This window comes from Ambystoma mexicanum, chromosome 10 (genome assembly GCF_040938575.1).
Source record: "Ambystoma mexicanum isolate Mex_15411 chromosome 10, UKY_AmexF1_1, whole genome shotgun sequence".
Taxonomy (NCBI): Eukaryota; Metazoa; Chordata; class Amphibia; order Caudata; family Ambystomatidae; genus Ambystoma; species Ambystoma mexicanum.
In genome coordinates this window covers 600,677,891-600,702,151 of record NC_090932.1, presented here as the reverse complement: position 1 = coordinate 600,702,151, position 24,261 = coordinate 600,677,891, and the positions used below count along the sequence as shown (strand labels likewise).

At 46.7% G+C, this 24,261-nt stretch overlaps 1 protein-coding gene across 2 annotated transcripts in view; it reads left to right on the top strand.

Annotated features, from left to right (window-relative positions):
* Positions 1–2,626: 2,626 nt before the first annotated feature.
* Positions 2,627–24,261, top strand: part of WDFY1 (WD repeat and FYVE domain containing 1) — a 1,420,223-nt gene continuing 1,398,588 nt past the window's right edge. Inside the window, exon 1 of one of the 2 annotated variants that reach the window (XM_069618157.1) lies at positions 2,627–2,809. In XM_069618157.1, coding sequence (XP_069474258.1) covers positions 2,673–2,809 — 137 coding nt within the window. In that variant the 5' untranslated portion in view covers positions 2,627–2,672. The remainder of the gene's footprint in view (positions 2,810–24,261) is intronic. The other variant, XM_069618156.1, reaches the window with a different exon arrangement.

The window sequence follows — 24,261 nt, the reverse complement described above, 5'->3', positions numbered from 1 at the left end:
CCACGTCTTCCGAGGGGGCTGAGGGGGTGGCGGTCCGTGCGCTATACTTTGAGGCAGCTGCCCTCCACTGAGGGGGTCGGATGGCCCCCAGATCCGCGTTATTGGGAAGGATTAATTAGGTGCGCTGACGGCAATCACACCAGTGCGGCCATCTTGGTCGCGCTCTAGCGCCCTCTATGCGGGCTGACAATATTGCGCTGCACTCACGCTGAGATTCTCCACACGCTTGAGCTGCTGCCACCCTTTAATCACCAGTACAAACACTCTTCCAAATATAAGCAAATTTGTAATTAACTGGCTGCCCGAGCAACAAAGAAAGAGGATGATCTAAGATGGGAGATAAGGTTTATGGAGATAGTTATGGACTATTGGTGGAACAAGATCATGTGTTTTTTTTTAAGGACCAATAACAGTACAGACTACAGAAGACACGAACTACAGGGATTTATAGTTTTTTGCCTGCTTTATTGTCTAGTTTGATTTGTTATTGTTATGCTGCTCGAGTTAGTAAAGTTAAGAGAAGCATAATCCGGGCCTCTGCGTCTTGATGTAGAATTGCTGAGTTCTGAAAGAGAATAGGATATCACTCAAGACATAATGCCTGAATCCTTTAATGATAGCTGAGATCTCTTTAGGACGATTTATGTATTATATAAGTTGTTAGATCTATTACGGAACATTAGCCCCTAATCAAACTCAAGGGAACTGGTTACTTAAAACGTACCTTATACCATCACCTAAGTCCCGCATTAAACTTGCCTTTATATCACGCAGTGTTCTAAATTGAACACTAAATGCAACAGCCCATTCAAGGAAATAATGTATTGATACAGCTGAAGATGTATATGTGTTGATGTCACATGCTACTGGGTACTTTTCCAAAGACTCCACGTCTTGTTTTGAGGTAAATTAAGGTTTATTATAGAACTGTAATTAATGCCATTACAGCCTGACAAGGCTCATATGTAATATGTGTTTGAAGAACCAATATCATTAATTCTAGTGTAGCTTTTCTGTATCTCGTATATGATATGCTGTTTTTGTTTTCTTTCCTTTTACAGCTATTGTATGAACCAGAGTTCACACACATGAACTACATAACATTTATTGTGCACTACTCATCTTGGTAATACCATTTTGGATGCTTACATTGTTATTATTTATTAATCAGTCCCAGGGTAAAGCCTGAGGACGCTCTAGGGAGTGAAACACGTGTTGGCGCACACATACATGCCAACCCTCCCGATTTAGGCGGGAGACTCCCGATTTTTCTGTGAAAAATATAGCTATTTTTCACAGTCTCCCGCCTAAAATAAATGTAGTTCCAATGCATTGCTATGGGGAAATGTTGGTCTCCCGATTTCCCTGATGAAATCTCACTCCCAGGTGCGACCGAATGTTGGCATGTATGCACAATATGCATATGCATGTGCATTGAGATATGGTAAACATTCAATAAGTACAATAAATAGAATGTTTTAAAAATATATATTTATTCTCTGCTTTACAATTGTCACAAAGGACATTGGGCCTCATTATAACTATGTTGGTACAGGTAAACATTGTGGTAAAAGCGCAGTAAGAGAATTACTACTACTTCACTGCTACTTTCCTGCACTGCCATGTGATGAGGCTCATTCTGAGTTTGGCAGTGCAGTAAAAAAAGTGGAAGTAATTCTGTTACCGCCACTTTTACTGCATCGCCAAACTCCGACTTTGGCCATGAAGTGGCTGAGTTACCTCCAGCAAAATGATGGAGGTAAATCGTCAATTTTTCTTTTTAAAGATTGGTGGAATGACCATCAAAATCTCCAGAGTCCTATGGACTAATAAATATGGGGATTTAAACCACCTGCCACCACTTGAAATCCTGTCGTAAATCCACGGGACCAAGTGGCAGTAAGGGTAATTACGTTTTGCAGCAGTTCAGAGGTAATTACGCCAGACTACCTACAAACTCGGAATGAGCCCCTATGAGTACTGGATGTGAAGGATTTGACTCCAGCATTTAGCTGGAGGATTCCTACACTTCATCCACAGAAATTAACAGATTTACCACAGAGGAATTAAGGCTCAGAGTAAATCGGAAAAAAATCCCTGTGGAGAAAAGTGGGGATTAACACTGCCTTGCCACCACTCGTAATTCTGTGGTATTTCCACTGGGCCTAGTGGAAGTAATGGTAAAGGAGTTTGACAGTCATTCGGCAGATTTACTGCCGAATGACTGCCAAACTCGTAATAAGGCCCATTGGGTGGGTCGCCCTTTTTCTAAGTGGTAGACATAACATAATCAAACCATTATAGATTTTCACAGACAAGGGCAGTAGACTTTGGCCTTTCTGTTAAATGTGTCTTGAACTACCATTAGCTTGTTATGTTTAGTGAAATAAAAAGGCGTTGTGAAACATTTTTATTAATATGTCTTTCAATTTATTTAACCATTACGGTTCATGGCCCTGGAGTCTGCATTAAGAGAGATTAGGTTTATCCGATCTAAAGTTTTCATTCAGGTCAGTTTATTGACAGGTCCTGATATTCTAAATACTTTGACTCTCTGTTTCGGGTGGCGCCTCTCTTATGCACTATACGGTAACCGCTTCCTTCCCTCCATATGAAATCTGAGCTTCTGCTATTGTCAGCTGATGCAGTTCTTTCCGTGATCATACAGCAACATGGCAGCGGAGATCCACTCCAGGCCGCAGAATAGCAGACCGGTCCTTCTGAACAAGATCGAGGGCCACCTGGATACCGTGACTGTGGCTCTTCTCATCCCCAAAGAGGATGGGGTGATCACGGCCAGCGAGGACAGGTAGGCAGCCACTGCGGTGGGGGCAGTTGGGCTAGACTATGTCCCTAACTATTTATGCAGAAGGAAGCCAGATGCAGGCAAAACACATAAACCACATAATATCTGTATTAATTCAGAGAGCACTGTTGTGTTATTGTATATCCTCCAGTACATTTTCAGTTAACAGAGTACGCTTAGTTATTGTGCACTGTCGTCAAAATTAGAACTTTCTTTCTGGGGTAGATAATGCATGGATTACTCACTGGTAATCTTCATTACTCCTTGGCCTTCTCTTCCTCGTCCCAGTACTAAACAGTGAGGTGTCTGACCTCCCACGGGAACCCAACCCTCTTCTTTTTCCATATTTCTTTGGCTCTGCCTCCCAAATCCGGGCATAAGAAGCCGCCTCCCCATGCCACAACAGTTATTACCAATGGCCCGAAAAGCCCTTCGACAGCTGGGGAGGCGGGAAAGCCTTGCTGGGAAGAAGAATAGTAGAACTAGGAGTAATGGATAGTACCAGTAAGTAATCCAGGCATTACCTCCTCGTCCCAGTACTAAACAGTGAAGTATGCTAACGCCAGAGAGAATGGGCCTAGAACAAAACCCAGAGATCAGGCGGAAGAAGCAAATGGACCAACACCAATTTATTGAAGCACACAGCCCAAGACAGCGGCATTAACAAGCTGATCACAGAAGTGCAACATTCTAAACCCCAGTCCCCAAAGCCCCAGCCTCCTGGTGGTGGAGGTTAAGGTGATAGTGCCAAACAAACATGTTAGGGCCAGCCCAGGTGGCAGCACTGCAAATGTCCTGTATAGCAACCTCCCGCGCCTCTGCCCAGCAGGAAGCCATGCCTGCGTGGACCTGCCGTGCACACCAGCCTGGAGAGGGGACCCCAAGGAATAATAGGCCAGGCAGATGGCGTTACTCAGCCACTGAATGATCGTGGGCACAGACGCCTTCCTACCTGGGGAGGGGCTCCCAAAGGTGAGACTTGAGGAGGAACAAAAGACTCTGCTCTGCTCCAGATACGCCAGGATAGCCCACTGGACATCCAAGGAAGCCCTAAGTTCCTCCTCTGGGGAGGAGGGCAGAGGGGGAGAAGGAGGGAAGAACGATCTCCTGGGAGAGGTGAACCTTAGACACCACCTTAGGAAGGAAGGAGGCATAACGCTTGAGGAATAGGGCATCAGCAGAAAGCACCAGGTAGGGGGCCTCACAGGAGCGTACACCCATCTCACCCAGCCGCTGCACCGAAATGATGGCAACCAAGAAGACGTCTTAAGAGTTAAGAACTTGACATGGATTTCATACAGAGGCTCTAAGGGGGGGACTGTAGAGTCCTCAGGACCATGTGGGCCCAGGGGGGCAACCCAGAGGACGGAACAGGTCGCGCTAACAAGACCTTCTTCAGGAGCCACCCACCAGATCCAACAATCTGTGCGCCCTTGCCTCAGGACCCCCGAAAGACCTGATGGCAGCGGTGCAAAACCTAAGTGTATTCTCACTCCTGCTACTTCTGGATCCTCTTCTCAGGTCACCCAGGGATGGCCATCGCTGTTGGATCCAGGAGCGGGGGGTAGACAAGAGAGGGAGGATCACCTGGGTGGAGGGTCTTTGGGGATTTGGAGTGGGGTATCCATGGGTGAACTATGGTATCCCTTTGTTCTACTAACAACCGATATACCCTTACCCCTCCCACGACTTTTTTGGGTTGCAGTAAAACATCTTCCCTCATTTTTCCACATGTAGCATATACTGGTACAGAGACACAGTATTTCCCCTTTCCCAATTATACATCATCACAGTCTCCCTCAGCCTTTGTGGGGTATTTTCAATCTCATGCCGTCCCCACTTCCAACATGTACTGGGACAAAGAAGAGGCGTCCGAGAGGTAGAATGATTACCTATAGGGGAAAGTACTGTGAGGAAGAAGATGAAAGGAGAGGCCTACTACACTCCACCACTAGGCTGTCCCTTTAATGAGGTCAGAAGTCAAGCTCTTAACAATTATACACACCTGCAGTCTATTGAACATCAGACCAGGAGAGAAGGGGACCTAAGGGTCAGGCATGTCCTATCAATTGGCCTGATGAGAGTCAGGCAAGGGAGGCGAAGGACTCACACCAGAAACCCCTTGACAGGGCTCGAAGGTGGGGCATTTTGCAGTGCAGGGAGCAGCAGTATGACGAGCAGAAGGGAGGCTATGTGGCTGAGTCCAGCAGGGGATCCCTTCTCGGTCCCAAGCCAGTTTTGCCAGGAAAAGCAGAGCGAGCTGTGGGTGCTGAATGGACAGTGGGGGCTGCAGAACAGGGGGCTGCAGCTGGAGGAGCCTGAAGCATCTGGAGGAGAATGTGATGCCTGGATGTTGGGAGGGGTTGCAGCATGACGAGGGAGCAATGTCTCCATGGAGCCAGTTGGGGGAAAGCTTTGACCTGTTGGCCGTATCCAGGCCAGTGTTCGTTCCCCTGGGACATGTGCAGGTCCCATGGGTCTCCGAGGCTCCCATGGGTCTCTCAGGGGCAGGTGGTGAGACCCTGATCGTGAAGCACAACATCCTGAGGAAACTGCCCGCCAGTCCACTTAGTGAGTTTCATGAGAGAGCAAGCGAAACTCAGTATCGTACGGGTGGCTGCAGCGGGAGCAGTAGCAGCGGAAGGTGCAAGTGGCATGATAATTGAAAAACAGGAGAAAGTAAGAGAAGGCACCAAAGCAGAAAAATCAGAAACAGTAAGTTGTGAAGGACCGAAAGAAAAGAGAAGGTGCGAGAGACCCGAATGAAAGAAGGAAAATATAAAAAGGTGCGTGCAGCACAAAGCGAACAGAAAAAGTGTGCAAGAGGCATGACAAGGCAAATGAAGTGTGCAAGAGGCACGACAGGGCAAAGAAAAAGGTGCCAACGGAAAGCAAGTGACAAGGAAAGCCAGAAGAAAGGCAGATGGTGCCTGAGACATGGGGGGGAACACCAAGTCCCATGAAAGCAAGTGAAAGAGTATGAGAGGGGGGCCATATATCAGAGTGGTCGCGCATGGGGAGGAGTAAAGGCCATGCGTTCTTGAAAGTTTCTGATATTGCCCCAGTGTTAGAAAGAGGAGGTGTACAGCGCCACTTGAGAGAAGGTGGAAAAGGGGAGCTACACTGAGCATGAAGTGGGAGCGAAATCCCCAAAGTAAAAGAAAGGCTGTTGAAAACCCAAAAGAAGGAACTGTGATTTGAGAGGTGCATCCTGACAAAATTGACTTTTGTGTTTGTGAACTGGAAGGGAACCCTGAGAGGCCCAAAGGAAACTTAGAGTGAAATTGTTTTAACGAGAAATGCCTATGCTTGGAGAAGAAACCTTGAGAGGCCTGGAAAGAACTTTAATTGAACTGTTGGAACCAGAGGGGCTAAGCTTGGGGAGGGGAACCTGAGAGGCTCATAAGAACTGTGAACTTTAAAAAGCTTGGGAAAAGGAATCCAAGCAACCTTAGGAACTTTTGGTGAATCTGCAGAACAAAGGGGGTTTACGCTGGAGGATGGAAACCCTGACAAGGACAAAGTAACAGTATGCTTTAATAAGCTTGGGGAAAGGAAACCCAGGAGAAATTCTGTGAACACAGTGGTTGAAGTGAGCGGGAGCAGTCAGGAGCAGTGTTCCACTACTTTTATTTTTTACTGTTAACAGTTCCATTACCTTTTGCAACCATTTTCTGCATTCTGGAACTGTTCTTTGTGAAGTTAAAGCACACCTCTCCACTTTACCATCAGATAGTAGTTACAGAAGCCCAAATAAACTGTAAGCTTTAAGAGGCTTGGGGAAGGGAACCCCATGAGAAATTCTGTGAGCTGCTTTGTTTTATTGCAAGAGCCCTGCCTGGAAGATCCCACGGGCACGCTTTTTGAGTTGAACTTTTTTTGAAATGGTAGAACTAATCCTGATGATAAGGCCACTTGAATCCAGCCTTACTTTACATTTCTTTTTGAACCACCATTTTTCTTTTAAGAAGACCCAACATCCCATTTGTTTAAAGAGTGAGGGCAAGCATAGGTTTGACACAGACAGATTTTGTTTTGGGACCTACCAACCTTGACTCTGCTTAGAAACATCACTTGAGGGGACCACCCCATTAGAGATAGGGCAAGTTAGGCTTTCCACCAACACTACCACTTTTAATAAAGGTTTTCAAACTGTTATGCTTGTGTCTGTGTCTCCATTGATACCGTGCCTACTGGGCTCAAAGGGTGGAGACCGAGAGCCCCATGTTATAACCTTCCTTGAGAAACTGCAGAACCAGAGCACCGGACCCCAAGGGAGAGGGACCCCCCTGCACCAGACACCACAAAATAAAGTTATTCCAGTGTTGCTCTTAGGCCCTCAGAGCGGAAGTACGTCTATCACGCTGAATGGAGGAAGCCACCTCCTCCGAGAGCCCCTTAGACCTCAAATAAGCCCTCTCAGATTCCAGGCCCCCTTGACCAGGTTCTTCGGGCCCGCGACCCCTCGGGAGCATAGCACTGGGTCCAGGCCATCAGAGAGGGGGAGCAAAGGTGAGACAGCAAGGTCCAGCAGGAGGAGGAACAGGCACCTGCAGGGCCAGAGAAGAACCACCAGAATCTCCTCTAATTGGGAATCCTGGATCTTGAGCAAGACTCTCTGGATGAGGGGGAGGGAAGGTAATGCATATAGAAGTCCCTTCGGCCAGGGAATGGACAGGGAATGGACATGGTGACTAACCCCCATGCTCCTAGGGGGGGGTGGGGGGGGGCCTGGAGAAGAAATGTGGGACTTTTGCATTCTGAGGAGAGGCAAACTGGTCCAGAATTGGAGACCCCAGCACCCGGCAGACCCTCCGATAGGCCACCTCCCGCAACTCCCACTCCGCTGATGCGAACACCCTGCTGAGTTGGTCCACCACAGTGTTGTCCCGACCCCAGATGTGACATGCAGACAAGGCCAGGAGGTGAGCTTCCACCTAGGCCCCCAACCGCAGCACCACAGGCCCCAGAGACCTGGAACGTGTACTCCCCTGCCTGTTCTCAAAGACCGCCGTGGAAGTGTTGTCCGACTGGAGTAAGACACCGGGGGAAAGGCCTTAATGGCCCGGAATGGCGCTGACAGTTCCCTCCATTTGGAAGACCAACCCGTCTCCAGGCTAGACCACAGCTACTGGTGGGTCTGACCCAACACACTGCCCGACCCAATCTGGCTGACGTCTGTGGTAACAATGATTGGAGAGGGCTGATGGAGGGGGAACCCCTTCAGGAGATTGGGCAGGTGAAGCCACCACTGAAGCTGTTCCTGAAGGGACTGGCCCACTGAGATCAGCACTTTGAGATCCAAGGAAGCCTCCCTCCAGAACCTGTCAATATGGAGCATGAGGGACCGCAGATGAAGTTTGGCCCAGGGGACAAGAAAGATGCAGGACGGCATATAGCCCTGCACCTGTAGGAAGTCCCTGGCTGGAGCCACCCCACGTGGCAGAAGCTTCAAACGGTTCCACAAACGGTGGGCACTGATGAGCGGGAGCAAGACCCCTCCCCCTCGTGGTCAAGAACCTGGACATGGTTGGTCCTGGGAAGACAGCAGATTCAACTCTGACCAGTTGATTAGGAAGCCCATATTCCCCAGCAGGTTGCACATGGACTCCACATGCTGAAGAAAGGGGGCCTCCGGCGGGGCCTTGAGGAGCCAGTCATCCAAATATGGGAATACCTGGATCCCCTGTGGGTGAAGAGTGACCACAATCTGTCCCATCAGCTTGGTAAAGTCATGATATTCCGATTTCAGGCCGAAGGGCAGTGCCTAGAATTGGAAGTGGTCCTTGCCCACTGCAAACCGCAGGAACTGTTCATGCAACGACCAGTTGGGGCCAGGGAAATATGAATCCTGTAGTCCTGCACCAGCTGAATGATCTGCTGGAGAAATTCCATCTTTAAGTGCTGGGTCAGAATATAAAGGTTCAGCTTCTTCAAGTCTATAATGAGCCAGTATGTCTCAGATGGTTTGGGCCCCAAAAACACAATGGAGTAGTCCTCCCATGGGACCCTGTTGATGACCTTCTTGGTCTGCAGATCCCTGAGAGCATGCTGCATGGCCAACCTCTTGGCAAAGCACCTTGGGAGGGGCATCCGGACTGTGCTTGAACAAAGAGGTGGGGATGCAAATTCTATCTTGTAGCCCCAACGCACCAGGTGGTTGGCCCAGGCATCTCCAGAAAGCTGGGTCCACAGGGTACAAAAGTGTTTCAGGCGACCCCCGAAAGGCCTGGTGTCAGGACTACCGCTGCCTGGGCAGCAACGATTGGCTGGGGCACCACTTCCTCCCCATCGCAGGCTGTCCCTGATCACTGGCCCTGTTACAGGACGCACGGGATGTCGCGTTAGGAGGGAGGACCTGGGCACAGCAGCTGACTTCCTCCGTTAGCATGCTTGTATGCTTTAAAAATCCAGTGAACCTTATCCTCAAGGGAATCGCCAAACAGCATACAGCCCTCAAAGGGGATCTTCAAGGCTGTGACCTTCAGTCAGCAGTTAGTCTGCCAATTTCAGATTGCAGGTGCCTCAGTCCAGCAATCACCGAGCCCATGGACATTGCTGCAGCATTCACCCCATCATAAGCAAGGTCCGACATGTACTCTACTTGTGCCCTTACAGCATCGAGCACCGGAATCGGATCTGGACCTTCTTCAGCCGCTTTGATGGCCGACTTCAGGGCCCATAAAGCAGTTTCAGCAGTGTAGGAGGAGTATGTGGCCGAACGTAGGGCCAGATGTGCACCACTGTAAGCTTCTGTAGAGCGGCATCCACCCTCTCCATGGGGTCGTTGATGGCGTCCTCCGCCGCCATGCAAGACCTCCCAACCAGGCTCAGGAGGATATCACCCACATGGAAGACTTGCGGCATAGAAATCTTCCACCCCCACCCCTCCCTCAAACCATACAACTTCACCAAGAACCAGGGCATCAATGTCTTGTCTGGGTCAGTCCATTCCCTAAACATTTCCTCCCTCATTTCTGCGAGTAGTGGGAGGCCTGTTTTCAGAGTGAGCTTGAACTGGGCAGCAGAGGGCCTAGTGATGCCTGCCAGCAGCTGAGGGGCTCTCGGAGTCCAAAAACCCCATGTAGTGGGCCACATAAATGAGGACTGTGGTAGTTGCTTTCTTATCAAGGTACTTCCCCTTGAAGTCCTCATGCTCAGCGCTAGAGCATGAGGACTCCAAAAAAGAAGAGGGAGGAGGACACACCTCTGTTCTGGTGGACCTTGATACCTTACTCCCTCTGGGCCCTCCTAAAAATCTCTAAGAATCCATCCTTAGAAACCCCTATCATTCCTCCTCCTCTTGGGGGGGAGTAGGGGAGGAAGAGGAGGAGGGCGAGGGAGTCCTATGCTCTACATGCCATTTCTTGGAAGTATGTTTCCCTATACCAGCACCAGACCGACACAGAAGCAGGAGCCACAGAATCAACACTACCTGTAGGCACTGCATACTAGATATAGAGGGCCCAGCATCAGAAGCGCACAAAGGAACAGCCGGTTGCTTAGCAACCCCCTCCCCCAGTGCACTTGCTGCTGGGTGGAGCCGAACGCCATTCCATTTTTATTTATTTATTTTTGCTCGCACCTCTGCCCAGGGCGCAATCTCCCTGGGATGTAGCATCCACACCGGGGATCCGATCCATGGGTCCGGCGGAGCAGTGTCCATCTCTGAATGGGAGGGCAGCCCACAGACGCCACCCAACGCTATGCGGGGCGACAGGAGGACCTGGGTCCCCAAGCCCATCCTTAATGGAAGGCCCTGCTCAGAGCCCATGCCACAAGTGGATGACTACCTGATCTGCATGGGTCGCACGGGCCGTGGATGTCAGCAGCGTGGTCCCCCCTGGGCTCTGCCTGAGGAAGGGGGAGTGTAAAACACTGCCCAAGGATTTCCCTGCCGGAAGCAGGAACAGAAAAAACTGTTGTGGCATAGGGGTGGTGGCTGTTAAACCCAGAGGCGGAAGGCGGGGCCAAAGAAGTGTGGAAAAAGAAGAGGGGTTCCTATGTGAGGTACGATACCTCAATGTTTAGTACTGGGATGATGAAGAGGGATGTAGAGGTAATGTGCATACCCATCCTTAAATGTTTGTTTTCACTTAGAAAAGTAATCTCGGTACGGAAATGGACACACACTGTAAATACATTTCGAAGCGATAACAGACAATGATACATTTACGAGTAACAGACTAGTGACGACTGTATTTGCACCGTGAAATTCTCAACAGTCTTAATTAGCCAATGACGTTAGGGGTCTGCGGTTCTGAGGTTTTTTTCCCAACAAGTTATGCAATGTACCGAACTAAAAACAAGGATGTGGCGAGTTGGTTAACCAAACTTGATGATGTTATTTTAATAGAAACAATGGCTCTAAATAACTGTGACTGCTTTGTTTCTTATCTTTTTATTTTAGTAAGGCCTTATATTTGCAGGCTGTATGTCTTAATCACATCCTTTCATATCAGCTGCACAAAATTCTCATTTGCGCTCTCAAACCACTACCTCACCATACTACTCCCACATTACTAGCATTGCGGTATGATTTTTAATTTTTTTTTTTTACTTGATCTATGAGGAGAGAACAATGCCTCCAAAGTGATGTAGCGATGTGTGACGAGACACTTCAGCCTGTGAAATGAATTACATAAATGGTGGATATTATTCTATATATTGCAACACTGCGGTCTGTTAATTCTTGCACGAGTGAGTCTCTGTGAAGTACATATCTAAAAGAATCACTTCAAGGCAATAACCGTTTTGCCACATAGGAAAACTAAGGCCCATTGATGTAAAGTGATTTGGCCATGATAAAATATTTTGGCACGTTGAGAAGCTTGGATTTTACACCAGCTTTCCTGGTTCTATAGTTTGCAATTAAGCCAGTACAAATGGGGGTCACTACGAGTATGGCGGTCTGGTTAAAAAATAAAAAGTCTCACTAACAGAATTATTGCCACCTTTACCACACCACCATGGTATGGTTTGTATGTAAAGTGGGGGAAATACGTCCAGCAAACGTGATACCCTGCAGTAATTCCTCCACATCCTCAATCTGGTCTCCTGGGACTTCGTAAATGGGGACCTACATTGCATTACCACTACTCCTAATTGAGTGAATGTACTGCTTATCTGAGTGCCAGCAATAGTGAACTATGTGGCGTGCTGGAGAAGGAGTCGGACAAAGGGGTGGAATGTTTACAACAATATTTAAATAATATTGAAAAGGGGCTATCTTCCCCTATCTCTAAACAGTTTTATTTATCTCTCTAAAGAGAACTTGGGTGTTTGTCATCAGGGTGGTTGCCAAACTCAAAATGTCTGTCCTCTGTCCAAACTAACCTACTCTAGCCCTACCACTAACAAAAGATATCAACATAAACGGCTCCAGGAGAATGACTTTCTTCTCCTGGTGCAATGCAATCAGCCCATTGGGTATATTTCTATTAGTCTCTGATAATAGTTAATGTTCTGCACTTTTAGAGAATACCAGGAGAATGACTCCCTTCTCTTGATCCCACAATTCAACAACTTCTGTCTCCTCCTGGTCGACATGGTCAGCCTCCAAGCTACTGTTTAGTAATCGTATTTTCTGATTCAGCAATGTAAGTGAAGGAACCAGGAGAATGACTCCCTTCTCCTGGTTCAGTTGGTTCAGCCGCTGATTAACTTTGGCTAGTTCCCTGCAACAGTTTTTAGAAACCTTTGCGCTTCCACCAGGCTTCTCTTAGAGATTGTTTAAAAGTCGAACACTTCTGTTTCCAAAACACAGTTATTTCTTGTCTTTCCACGCCTCTTGTCAGTGAAAACAAAGGAAACTGTTCCCGTAATGGATTTCTCCTAACACTATGCTACAGGAGATTGTTCTTGTGGCTCTCTCTAACCTGAATGTGTCTTTTGATGATAGAGTGTTGAGGGAGAGTACTCCAATATGTTCTTCCTTTGCAGTCTAGCACCACAGAGACGAGGAAGATCACTAATGGTGTAATCTTCACACTTGATAATTCTATCCTAATTCTTTCCTTTCAATATTCTTGATACAATTAATGAGACGAGAGAGATTACTCCTGATGTCTTCTTCCCATACGATATTCTTGATACAGTTACTGAGACAAGGGAAATTACTCCTGATACCTTATTCACATTTGGTACTTTCGATACAGTGACTAAGACGAGGGAGATTATTCGCGATGTCTTCTTTAGTTTCAGCACCCTTCCCCAATCCCCTGCCGGGTCTCCAACGACTCCCGTTACCTCTTGGTTCATCCTGGTGTGTTGTGTTGATGCCTTCCCATGGAACGCTCTCTCTGCTTCTTCCGTTCTATGCTGACTTGTTTTGGCTCTGCAGGGTCCCTGGTCAGATGGTATCGGTGCAGTTAATGGACTGCTCGGTCCACCTCCTTGAGGTCACCCTACCATCGGTCGGCTTCCAGTCAGGCCTGCTCTGGGTCGGCCTGCAAAAGACCCCTGCAATCTGCTGTCGGCTTCTCCCAACTGGATGTTTGCATGCCCGTCATAGCTTCTTGCTTCCAGGTTTGAACTTTCCGGCTCTGCCAGGCTTTATGCCTCTTCCCCTCTCATTGGGTCCTTTCTCTATTTTTATTCCATTCAGCTGGTTCCTCCCCAGTGAAGTGTCACAGTCCTTTGTTTGTGTCCACTGGGTATACTTCATCCTTCCTTGAGGCCACCACTTACCAGTACATTATGTACTTACCAAAGTTGTAGTTTGATGGAGTTATACAATCTTCCTCCTGGAAGACGACTTGAGAGTAGACTGTATGTGCATTTTAGTCTTCCTGATCTTGGTGTTATCACTATTTACAGGAAGAAATGAAGGAATATTAAAATAGGACACACTAGTGCTGTCAGATTGTATTCTAAGCAGACTTTATGGGTTTCATAGATTCAAGGGCCAGAGGGTTAGGGAGTTCCATCACGGAACTAGAGTCCTTGACCCCATGAGGGGAGTGTCTCCCTATGAGGTCCCACATTCCGCCAACTTTAGGGGCAATATTGGGTAGCAGCCTCACCTCCCTAGCCTCACAGAGAAGCTCCCCCCCGACCCCCGGGAGAAGTGCTGCGATCCCATGAATCGTCACAACAAGTAGTGAAGGGGGCCCCTAGGGGTCCCTCGCGATATGGAAACAAGGCAATAACCATACACGAAAAGATGCGCCAGACACGAGGTTCAAATTCCCAATGCTAGGGTTTATTGCAAGCAAAAATAGTCCCAATTGACCAACTGTAGTCTCACGCCCCGCAACGTGATTTTCCTAGACCTCGAGGGACGCAAGAGAGCGAATTACGTACATCAGTTACATATATACAAAATGCATATCATACAATCAGCTATGTCATGTTTAACACCCCTCTTTATTAAGTTTCTTTGAACTCGGGATGACGATGGACATTTCCGATGGTTATGACAATTATGACACTTTCGATGTCTATTCTAGTAACAATGTGCAATTAGAAAGTGCAGAGGCATCTTTTAGTTGTTGAACAGAACACGGTGGTTCTATTCTTGGAAGCAAGCTGCACACGGGGGAAGAGCCAGATTCCAAGCTTTGCTATCTATGAGGTACTATTAGTGTCCTGGGAGCCAACACGCTCTAAAGGGTTTTGCGAAGGGGGGGCCGTAAGAAGAGCATAATTCAAGCCTTTAGCTGTTTTATTCTAACATATTCTACCATAGTACGAGACTGGCTGGCAGCTGTGCAATGATTAAATGCCCTGCAGCTCTCCCTCAAGGCTACAGAGAGGGAGCGTGGGCATTCCTTTCTGGGCTACTCATGAGGAGCTTCAACAAACTCCTCAGTCCCGCGACCTTGCCCTTTCATATTCAGAAAACAATGTTAACAGTTGAGCAGAGTAACCAGAATTCGCAAGAATTGCAAGCTGCAAAGCAGTTTTAGACAGAAAGCAATGAGCAATGGTTAACGGGCAAAATGGCGATTCTTGCTACGTTTAAAATGGCCGCTTGTTGGTCAAGCATAGCAGTCTGTATTTCTATAATTCTGTGCATAAAACGGTTGGCCTTCAGCCATCAAGTTACGTCTGTCATTCAAATGAAGGGTATTCATTTTTCCAGATTGACAAACCCTCCTTTTGGCCGTATGCCAAACGTCTTATTCATTCATTGTATCCTCCTCCGATGAGGATAAGTCTGGGGTATCTATGTCTGAACCTTTCATGCTATCATGAGCATCATCTTCATCATTAATGTCTATAGCCATGAATTGTTTTACTGTTTTTGTTTCATCAGTGTCTTTGTTATTTCGGCCATGCGTTTGTTTTCCTCTCGACACCATGTGCATACATCCCTTAGTACATCCATCAGTTATTTCAGTGCAAACTATTGGTAAGCATTGTATGCAACAGCAACATGTTATGAATATACCAAGTACCACCATTAGTATCGAAATTAACTTCCATCCCCAGGACCGCCGCGGCAATGATGTAGCTTATTTCTTTGGCTTTGGCGCATTTGCAGAAACTGGTGGGCGCCAAAGGGGTACACGCGTTGTTTCTGCTCATGTTTCAAATGCAGGGTTTGTGACGGTCGGCAGTGATGTTGTTTCTGCTGAGCAACGTTGGGGCACTTTTCGCCCTTTCCCCTTACTGGCAGCCTCCTCAGGCTCTGTTTCGAGTTTCACTTCTCGCTTGGGCTTTGTTTCATCTTTCACTTCTCGCTCAGGCTGATGCTGTGGCAGTGGACTGGCAACAGTTTCTTTCATTTCTGAGAACGTTCTCTTTCTTGGGTCGTCGGAAGTTGTCAGCAGTCCTGGGAATCTTTTGGCATGTGTTGCATGGATCCATGCCTTCCGTCCGTCCACTCGAATGGCCGTTTGCGTCGCCAAAAGTACTTGGTAGGGGCCGCGCCACCTGGGTGCTAATGCTGTCTTCCGCTCAAAGTTCTTTATCAGGACCCAGCTTCCAGGCTCCAGCGAGTGCCCCGGTCCGGTGTATCGTACTGGTAACGCCTCCTGCACCTGCTGATGAATCAAACGCAACTTCTACATTAAAAGGCCACAGTACGTGCTTAACATAGGATGCTCAACCTCACATAATCTTTTGGGCTGTGGTGCGCACCATACATTTGCCGGTCTCCCCATTATAATTTCATAGGAGGAGAGCCCAGTTTTAGCCTGCACAGACGTGCACCTGCACATGCACAATAGCGCTAGGGGTAATGCATCCACCCAACTCAACTTGCTCCCAGCACAGATTTTAGCTATCTTTTGACTTTAAGATACCGTTATGTCTCTCAACAAGCCCGGCAGAACTGGGATGCCTGGAACTGTGGAATCGTTTCTCTATCTGTAGACCTGCACAGATCTGTAGTACTACTGCGCCCACAAAGTGTGGGCCGTTGGCTGACCACAGGACATGGGGCAATCCGAACCGGGAAAATACTCTTTCAACATTACGTTTGCCGTGGACATGGCAGTGCAGTCTTTTAAAGGATATGCCTCCACCCACTTGCTGAATGCACAAATCACCACTAACACATATTTGTAGTTCTGGCATCTTTCCATTTCTATGAAATCAAAATGGATCACCTCAAATGGCATAGAGGGTGGGCCAAAACTACCTACTGGAGTCACGGTTCCCTTCCCTACATTGTGTTGCAGGCACGTAATACAATTCTGCACTAGCCTTTCTGCATTCTTTTTTATGTGGTCATTTTTCCATACTGTGGATAAATGTTGTACCATCTTCTTCGCGCAAATGTGGGTAGGGCTATGCGCCATTGTAACCATTGCGGTCACGTAACAATTTGGCAACATCCAGTTCTTGGTCTCTTTGTCCACCCAACATCCTTCCAAATCTAACTCAGCAGAGCCCTCAGCCCACCCCTGAATCTCTTCGGTCGTGGCCTCAGCCTGCATTTCTTTGACTGTGGCAACTCCATTCTCTATCATACAAGGTACTTCCTCAGTCTGTACTGTCATCATTTTATTTCCCAAATCTGTGGCTGTTTGCTTCGCAATCCTGTCTGCAAATGCGTTTCCCTCTCCCACTTTACATGTTACTTTTTTATGCGCCTCGCATTTCACTATAGCTAAGCGCTGTGGAAAACGTGAGTGCAGACAACAATCGCACAATCAAAGGCACATGCTGAATCCTGGCCCCATGTGATGTCAAGAAACCCCTCTCAGCCCAGAGTCGGCCAAAGTTTTGAACCACGTCAAAGGCGTACTGGCTGTCAGTATAAATATTCACATTCAAATTCTCAGAGAGTTCACAGGCTCGGGTCAGTGCTATTATTTCTGCGGCTTGTGCCGAATTGTAGGGGATTCTTCTGCTTCCTACAACACTCTCTAGGGTAGTAATTGCATATGCGGCCGTTGATGTGCCATCAGGTAATTTAAAACAAGAGCCGTCACAAAATAACTCCCCATCTAACTCTTTCTGTGGGATGTCGCTCAAGTCAACTCTTCCCTTCGTTTCTTCTTCAGTGACCATTAAACAATCATGGGGTGGTTATTCGTTGTCACCAATTTCTGCTATGGGCAGTGGCATTAATTCTGCAGGATTCAATGTGCTACACCTCATAATTTGGATGTGGGGTGCAAACAAGATGAGCTCATATCTTGTTAGTCTAGCAGAGGTGAGGTGTTGCGTCTGTGTTCTGTTTAATAGAACGTCTATGGCATGTGGCACCATCAGAATTAAAGTGTGCCCCAATACCATTCCTTCCGTTTGTTTCACTGACGCAGCAGCCGCTGCGACGGATCACAAACATCGTGGTAGTGCGCGCGCTACAGGGTCCAGCGCGGAAGAATAATAGCCGCACGGCCTATTTCTTCCACCTTGTTCCTGTGTCAAAACCGCCAATGCACATCCTTCACTCTCGCTCACAAATAGTCTAAAGATCTTTTTATAGTTAGGAGTGCCTAAAACTGGCGCAGCACACAATGCAGCTTTCAATTGCTCAAACGCTTTCTGACATTCCTCATCCCACTGTAAAGGCATCACTGCATCCTTTTTAGTTAACTTTATCATCGGCTTCACAATCAACGCAAAATTACTGATCCACTGCCGACAATAAGAGGCCATGCCTATTACAGCTCTCACTCCTTTTTGAGTTTTTGGAATAGGCATACTAGAAATACTTTCTATGCGTTCTGGTGTTAATCTTCTCCCTTTTTTCGAAAGTAGGTAACCCAAATAAGACACCTCCTTTTGATTATACTGGAATTTCTTCAAACTTGCCTTGTGACCATGGGTCGCTAAGTGTGTCAATAGTAATATAGTACTTTCTTTGCAGATCTCTTTTGTGTCAGCAGCTAGTAATAAGTCATCTATGTACTGCAAGAGTACGCAACCTTCGGGTAATTCTAGCATGTCTAGCTGCTCTTTTAGCGCTATGCTGTAAATGCTCGGGCTTTCTGTGTATCCTTGTGGAATGCGTGTGAATGTGAATGATCGACCTCCTAGAGTGAACGCGAACAGATATCTACTGCTTTTATCCACTGGAATGCTAAAGAACGCGTTCTTCAGATCAACTACACTAAAGTATTCTGCAGTGGCCGGTATCATTGTCAGTATTGTTGTGACATCTGGGACCAAAGGGAATTGTGGGTCTACCACTTTCTTCAATGCGCGCAGATCAATTATGAAACAATATGGTACTTCATTGCCTCCTTTCTTGTAAACTGTAAGAATCGGGTTGTTGCACGTGCTACCTGCAATTTCTTTTACCACCCCCAATCTCACCAGGTCCGTAACAATAACCTTTAATCCCTTCTCACCTTCAACAGAAATTTTATACTGGGGAATTCGTGGTAATGTAACACCTTCTTTCAAAGTTATTTTTGCTGGCTCTATTTTCAAGCATCCTACATCGTTATCATGCATTGCCCACAGACAGGTTGGTACACTACTTAGCTCTTCTGGTAACGCTTTTGACATAAATTCCGTCACCGGTGCATCGTGAGGCCACATCGTGAGGAGCACCCCATCTGCCGTACAATGTATAACTGCCCCCAATATTCTCAACAAATTTAATCCGAGCAAGTTCTCCCCACAATTTTCTGTCAGAAGAAATGGACATTGTTCCGTAAATGGTCTATTGTAATCGGGACAGCTTCGGACATGGGGTTAATTACTGGTGTACCTGCGAACACTACAGAAACATTCTTTTGCCCCGACAGTGGGATCTCCGAAACCAAGTGGTGGTCTATCGAACACTTCTGCGCCCCTGTATCTACAAGGAAACGGTGCTCCTTATTCCCGACTCTCATTTCTACGTAGGGTCCTCTCTGATTCACGAGAATAGACACTCGTTCCGACCCCTGCCGTGGGCTTTCCTATTGCGAAAATAACACATTGTCCGATGTGTAGTCACTGCTGCTGCTATAATACGTGTTTGGCTGTGTATCAAAAGTATTCCCATTTCCCCCTCGGTGTCCTCCACTCTGATCATTTCTCTGTTGGCCCTGCCCGCCCAGATTTTTGTTCGGAACACTTTGGTTCAATGCCTGGTTCTGTTGAGCTTGGTTTTGACCATAGGATTGGTTTTGAGTACCTCCATTGGTATATCCCTGCAGCTGCTGCATGCTATTTCTGCTTGGGCCATTTGATCCCTGATGTCCTCTATGAGGCCTTCTCTGGCCAAACCCACCTCTATTCTGTAGGTGCGGGCATTGCGCTCGCCAGTTTCCTTCCTCCTTACAGTACGCACATTGATTTACTCCCAATGACACCCCGTGCATATTATTTAAATTTCCCCTGCCTTGTGCATTTCCTCTACCTCTATTGTACCCAATGACCTGCTGCAGTAACATTCCTACTATCGTTCGCATCGCTTCTTTTCTCATCTCCAATGGGTACCCATTACATATCTCACTTACTTCCTTCACTGACGTTCTTTTGTTCGACATCCATCGCATTGTTTCCCCCACCCATGCCTGCAATCTTTGTTTATCACCTATTTTGTCCCGGTACCGGCAAATGCTTTGCACCACCTGAAAAAACTCTCGGCCACGATTTTTGCATATACAACCTCGACGCCTCCTTCCTACCTTTCTTAATACACTCACTACTATATTCAGGTGTAGCAAACATTTCAGCATATCTATCTTCCATTTCATTTTTCAGTTCAATGAGTTTGTACACATGTTTTCTTACATCCTCATCTCTTTGCTCACTGCGTGCTAACTTATTCAAATCTAACAATCGCTGTGGCGGTAAATTCCCAAGTATCTTTTTTCCATTCTCCCACCAAAATTTCCCCCATGCATTCCAACACTACCTGTCTCTCGTTGCTTCTTTGGTACCCATACAATGAGGCCAATGCTGCCGTCCCATCATTTCCTTCTATGTACCTTTCTGCCTCTTGCTGTAATTCAATCTTTCTTTCTTTGCTGATCGCGCTTCGAGTTACCCGTCCAAATCCTGTTCCTTCAGTCCCGCCTCTCGCCTCCCCGGTCTCAATTTTGACTTCGGGAGGGGCGGATGGTGCTGAATCTGTCTCTGGAGCAGGAGGTGCGGATGGGACAAGTGACACAGGTGGCATCTGTGAAGGGCCTTCCTGGGTGCTGGGAAATTGTGTGTCTGCGGTCTGCGCTTGTGGGAGGGCTCGAGCTGTGGATGGGGCTTGGGTTAATGCTTGCGTGAGGGGAAGTGCTTGGGCTTTGGGAGGGGGTATGAGAGCTACTGGTTGGGCCTGCGCAGTCACTACTGGCGTGTTTGGGTTCGATTCTGGTTTTGAGCCTCGACCCGTATTAGTTAACAAATGTTCCATTAATTTGTCTGCTATATGTAGTTCCCGCTGCGGGTATACTCCTTCTATGTTCATTTGCTCACGTCTCCCTTCCCGTCGTAGACTTGCCGTCCACTCCTCTTCCTCCTCCTCCTCCTCCTTTTCTTCTGCTACCTCAAGCTTCGATTTGTGCCTACGCGCATGCTTCTCTCTACTCTTAAGTCGGAGCATTGCTTCCCTCCTCCAATCTTTGACAGTCTCAAAAGCTGCGGGTCGCGCTTTTTTCCTAATCAGCACCCTTTCTAGGTTATCTATTCTCGCAATCTCGAAGCTACCATTAATCGGCCACTGATGGTCCTGTTGCTTTCTAGTTTGCCTATGCCAAATTTCACAAAATATTATCGCACCCACACCATATTTTGCATACATGTCATAAGCCGGCGTTCCCCCAGGCGGTGCACTTTGGCCATATTCCAAGGACTGTCTACCGCAACTGAAAAGCCCCGCTAAAGTGGACGGTACTCCAGGCATGTTTTTAACCTTCCCCTTTGGTTAGCTAACCTTTACCTGGAAGTTTGAATTTGCAAAATCAACACTCTACCAAAAATCAGGTTTTTGTTTGAATCGGGGAATGACTCACCTGATAAAACAAGTCGCCTGTCCTAACGCAACCTCTCCCAACGTCGTGTCTGCGCTTCTCTGGCTTCTGCCTCGTCTCGGGACCCTCGCCTCCTTTGCCCTCTGGCCCGGTACGTCGATCAGGGATCAGATGTGTGCAGATCTGCGAAGGAATCTCTCCTCACTTCTACAGGGCGCCCCGTAAACCTCTTGATCCCGGCTCGATCGTCCCGTCTTCGCTGTTCTTCCGCCTTTACTCAGTTACAACGTATACGATGGGGCAAGTGGGGGAGGGTCCCTATTCGGGCGCCATCTTGAAGGGGGGCCCCTAGGGGTCCCTCGCGATATGGAAACAAGGCAATAACCATACAGTAAAAGATGCGCCAGACACAAGGTTCAAATTCCCAATGCTAGGGTTTATTGCAAGCAAAAATAGTCCCAATTGGCCAACTGTGGTCTCACGCCCCGCGATGTGAGTTTCCTAGACCTCAAGGGACACAAGAGAGCAAATTACGTGTATCAGTTACATATATACAAAATGCATATCATACAATCAGCTATGTCATGTTTAACACCCCCCTTTATTAAGTTTCTTTGAACTCGGGATGACGATGGACATTTCCGACGGGTATGACAATTATGACACTTTCGATGTCTATTCTAGTAACAATGTGCAATTAGAAAGTGCGGAGGCATCTTTTAGTTGTTGAACAGAACACGGTGGTTCTGTTCTTGGAAGCAAGCTGCACACGGGGGAAGAGCCACATTCCAAGCTTTACTATCTATGAGGTACTATTAGTGTCCTGGGAGCCGACACGCTCTAAAGGGTTTTGCGAAGGGGGGCCTTAAGAAGAGCATAATTCAAGCCTATAGCTCTTTTATTCTACCATAGTACGAGACTGGCTGGCAGCTGTGAAATGATTAAATGCCCTGCAGCTCTCCCTCAAGGCTACAGAGAGGGAGCGTGGGCATTCCTTTCTGGGCTACTCATGAGGAGTTTCAACGAACTCCTCAGTCCCGCAACCTTGCCCTTTCATATTCAGACAACAATGTTAACAGTTGAGCAGAGTAAGCAGAATTCGCAGGAATTGCAAGCTGCAAAGCAGTTTTAGACGGAAAGCAATGAGCAATGGTTAACAGGCAAAATGGCGATTCTTGCTACGTTTAAAATGGCCGCTTGTTGGTCAAGCATAGCAGTCTGTATTTCTATAATTCTGTGCATAAAACGGTTGGCCTTCGGCCATCAAGTTGAGTCTGTCATTCAAATGAAGGGTATTCATTTTTCCAGATTGACAGTAGGGTAGTATTTCTGTTGGAAAATATCACCATAACTGTAATGACCCCCTATATTTCATCCCAATCCAGCTTTCGTTTGACATCAACGTTAAATGCTTTATGCATAGTTATCTTTTGTAAAGCTACAGTCTCGGGAGGATAGTTCAGGGGCAACATGCTCGCCTTGGGAGCAAGACGACATGGAGCAACTCGGGTTCGATCCCCGGGTCCACGCTTAGAAACCTCTGGTTATTAAGCGCGTTATAAATAACCAATCATATCATATATCATATCACACACATGGTAAATCAACAACAAAAAATTGTTGATTCCCTTTGAAATTGCAAAAGGACACAACACATAATGTGTATCTGAAAATTGATTACAAGGCAATTCAGCAAAGTATCTGGGTTAAAAACGTATATGTCGGTCTCCAGTCTACATGTCAAGAAAGGGCAAAAACTCTGTATGTATTAAAATCGGCAATCTATAATGATTTACAATGAGTGATTTGAGAAGTTGACAAACTGGTGGAAAAAAACAGGTCTACGTATCCTTTAAGCGATTTATTAGTGTGGTATGTTCAGATACATAAAGCAACATAAACCATAATATGCAAGCCTATGATGGCAACATAAATCTGTAGGTTGAGGCCATGATACGTTTTAGTGAGTGTCCTGTAATTCGTAGATCCAAATCTTGGTGGGAAGTACATGGTGTGTTGTGCGTCTGTGACCAATAAAACAATGATGTCAAGTAATCATAGCACCTATTAGTTGCATGAAGAGATAAAAAAGTGTAGGCCTGTTCAAATTGTGCATACATTCTGCAAAGGTTATCCCTTTGCTAATCAGGAAACAAAAAAGAAAGTACAGATCCTGTTGTAATGGCTTATACTGCCACAGGCATATCTTAGCCAGTATATTTAGGTCTGGAATTATGATGAGATTTCCCCTGTGGGGATGTGGTATAACATATTGCTTTGCCACATATCAATAATCCTCATGAAAAGTAACTTTTGAGCAAGAACATTTTGATGGCCAGTATAGTTAACCAACTAATTGCCACTTTTGCCATTTAACCTAATTCCTTCATTTTCAGTTATTTTTTAAAAGCATGCTGAACATGAGCAACTGTATTGCCCAATGGAAAATATGAGATTTTCTTCCAGCGTTTCTTTAACGCTTATGCCATTTTGATCCCTTACACACTAGTGAACTTGAATTTTTCCCAATATCAAGATTGATGTATAAGTAGCAGTTATAAAAGGTCTGGAGGCCAGAACTGGTGAAGTATGCAACACTTTGGGAAAGCCTGATACATGTCATACCTCTCAACCCACCTGCATTATGCGAGTATCAAACACTCTAAACTCAGTTAACACCCATGGCAAGCCCCATATTCCGCCGTAGACTTATATGAGCCGCCATCCAACCCCCCCCTCCCAAAAAAAGGAAATTCACAGGCCTTAGAGTCTCAACACATTGAGAGATAGGAGATCTAGAATGGGAACTGCATGCCAACAAAGCTTAAATTATTGCTAGGTGGCCCGATTGCATGTCTGACAGCTCTATCCAGCCCTGGCTATTCAGACTCGTAGTTACTTTTCCACCACTTAGTCTATAAGGTGAAGCAACAGTATATATTTTCCCACACCATGTTCTGACTTGTTTGATTCTTTGCATGGTTGTACCCGTTGTGGTAGGTCAGAAGAAGGAGACTGAGTCACTGGTGGCATTTCCACAATTAGCTTTATTTAAATAATAAATAAAAAGGCCTCACTATCACTTAGGTAGGGCCAACAGCATACTATAACACAAATCTAAATTGGGTGCTCGATGTCAGTGAGATTGTCCAA